Consider the following 2674-nt stretch of genomic DNA (forward strand, 5'->3'; position numbering starts at 1 on the left):
GAGTGTCCCTATGTCTAGGAGGGCAGGACTAGGACCCTTGTGCCAAGAGCCGGTGGTGACGCCTCATGTAGTTCCGGGGGTATCTGTAGGACAAGCATCCGGCATGATGCAGGCCGAGACATAAAGGGTTAAGTCCATGGCTGCCGAACTACAGAGTTGCCAGGCAAGGTTCGCATATTAGCACCAGGCTATGACTAACTTGACAGAGGCGGCAAACCTCCTGCACCAGACATCGAAGGAGACATGGGAGACCGCCAATGCAACAAGAAGGTCTGTGCGGAGGATGGTGTTGTTATGTCAAATGATGGGAGGACTGGCGCTGGCGATAATTGTGATGCTGCTCCTACTGGTCGCATATCGGGCATGGTTTTAGTTGAATAATTATTAGTAGTCTTTTGGGCACAACATTTATGCAAAGAAAAACATTAACTTGCGATCATTAAAAAATGTGTGCTTTTTACTACTTTCTACTGAATTAGTGACCTACGGGTCGAAATCTTTTGATAAGCGATGAATCTTTGACGTTGCTGAATAGACATTATTCAAACTATGTATGAAAAGCCGTTTTTGTGGGATGTAAATTTTTTTTATGATTATCATTGTTGTGAATTTCAAGTTGTGATTTTAGGTATTGAAGAATAAGTATGGTCTTTTAGAAGAAATTCTAATCAAATAAACGTTTGTGAACATATTCTAGAACCATGCCCCCAAGAAGGAGCGCACGCAGTATGAGAGGGAATCCTGAAAGCCAAACACCTGATATAGCGCAGTTGATAGCTCAGCAAATCCGGGAGGCGATACCAACTATTGTCACTCAGGTTACAGCGGGCATTAATGCAAGTCAAAGGAGCGAGGGAGGCCCTAGCACCGAGAATCTCGTTAGGAAGGAGAACCGTAACACCAACGATAGAGGATGCAGTTACAAGACATTCATGTCCTGCAAGCCTAAGGAGTTTCATGGCAAAGAAGGTGCAATTGGATTACTATCATGGATTGAGAGCATGGAGTCGGTACTCCATATTAGCAAGTGCTCTGATGATTGTAAGGTGGAGTATGGAACATGCCAACTCCAGGGTAGAGCCTTAACTTGGTGGAACATTCAAGTTCAAACCCGTGGTCGCCAAGCTGCCTATGAGCTATCATGGGAAGAACTCAAAAAGTTACTCACCGAAGAGTATTGTCCTAAGAGCGAAATTCAGAAGCTAGAAGTTGAATTCTGGAATCACACCATGATTGGAATGGAGGTAGACAAATACACTGCTCGTTTTCATGAGCTTGCCAAGTTAGTACCTCATATGGTCACTCCGGAGGAGAAACGAATTGATCGGTACATCTGAGGATTGGCACCTGAAATCCGAGGGATGGTCACGTCGGCAAACCCAACCACCATACAAAACGCGATGATTTTGGCAAACCGTCTGACAAATGATGCAGTTAGATCAGGGATTTTAAAGCAAGACAAATTTGGTGGAAAGAGGAAACTAGAGGGGCAATCGTGGAAAAGGGCCAACAACAATTTAGGCAAGAACCAAAGAGTGGTGAAGAATTTTGGAGTAAAGGCTCAGGAACCGGGGCAGTTTAGTCGGCCACTTCCAAAATGCAGCAAATGTAATTATCACCATGCAAGGGCCTGTCCTACATGTGGCAAATGTAATCGTTTGGGTCATATCGCCAAGTTCTGTAGAGGGGAAAAGGAAATCAAGGATGGAATAAGGGTATGCTATGATTGTGGAAGTCAGGATCACTTCAGGAATAATTTCCCAAGGATAATTAGAGGATCGAGCATCAACAATGCTGGAAACCAGGTAAGGCAAACCAGTCAGGGAAATCAAGGAGGCCAAGCTCAAGGAAGGGAATTTGCAATGGGAGCCGAAGAGGCACGTCAAGACCCTAATGTTGTGACAGGTACGTTTCTTTTAAATAACCTCTATGCCTCAGTAATATTTGACTCTAGAGCAGATAGAAGTTTTGTTTCCCTAGAATTTAGGCTGTTGATAAATCTGAAATCGAGGAAGTTGAAAGATGCTTACACTATCAAATTTGCCAATGGCCAAGAAATAAAGGTTAGGGACGTAATCTTGGGTTGTACTTTAAATTTAGCTGATAAGTTATTTAGCATTGATCTTATCCCAATTAAATTGGGAAGTTTCAATGTAGTGGTAGGAATGGACTGGTTGTCTAAGAATCAAGCGGAGATTTGTTGCTTTGAGAGGATTGTGCGAATACCTTACCAAGATGGAGAAACCCTATCTATAAAAGGGGAAAAACCTGGAAAGAGTTTAAAGATGGTATCATGTGTGAAGATTTGCAAGTATATGAGGAAAAAGTGCGTTGCATTCTTGGCTCATGTATCGGAAAGGAAATCCGAGGAAAAACATATTCAGGATATTCCTATGGTGAAAAATTATATAAAAGTATTTCTGGATGATTTGTCAGGACTTCCTCCATCTAGACAGGTCGAATTCTGAATTGACCTAGTTCCCGGGGTGGCACCTGTTGCTAAAGCTCCATATCGCTTAGCACCGGCCGAGATGCAAGAGCTGTCAGGTCAACTTCAGGAACTTCTGGACAAAGGATTCATCCGGCCAAGCTCTTCACCTTGGGGAGCTCCAGTCCTGTTCGTTAAAAAGAAGGATGGGTCATTTCAAATGTTCATAGATTATAGGGAGTTAAA

The 2674-nt window shown here is 43.2% G+C and overlaps 1 protein-coding gene across 1 annotated transcript; it reads left to right on the forward strand.

Annotated features, from left to right (window-relative positions):
* Window positions 1–1400: 1400 nt before the first annotated feature.
* LOC112512882 lies at window positions 1401–2468 on the forward strand. The gene has a single exon (XM_025119012.1). The coding sequence runs from the start codon at window positions 1401–1403 to the stop codon at window positions 2466–2468; it is 1068 nt and encodes a 355-aa protein (XP_024974780.1).
* Window positions 2469–2674: the final 206 nt, after the last annotated feature.

Source organism: Cynara cardunculus (genome assembly GCF_001531365.2).
Source record: "Cynara cardunculus var. scolymus isolate 2C chromosome LG 5, CcrdV1, whole genome shotgun sequence".
NCBI classification, from domain to species: Eukaryota; Viridiplantae; Streptophyta; class Magnoliopsida; order Asterales; family Asteraceae; genus Cynara; species Cynara cardunculus.

Bases quoted from the DNA above. Each gene is read 5' to 3' on its own strand.
- LOC112512882 (XM_025119012.1), top strand. From the start codon at position 1,401: ATGATTTTGGCAAACCGTCTGACAAATGATGCAGTTAGATCAGGGATT.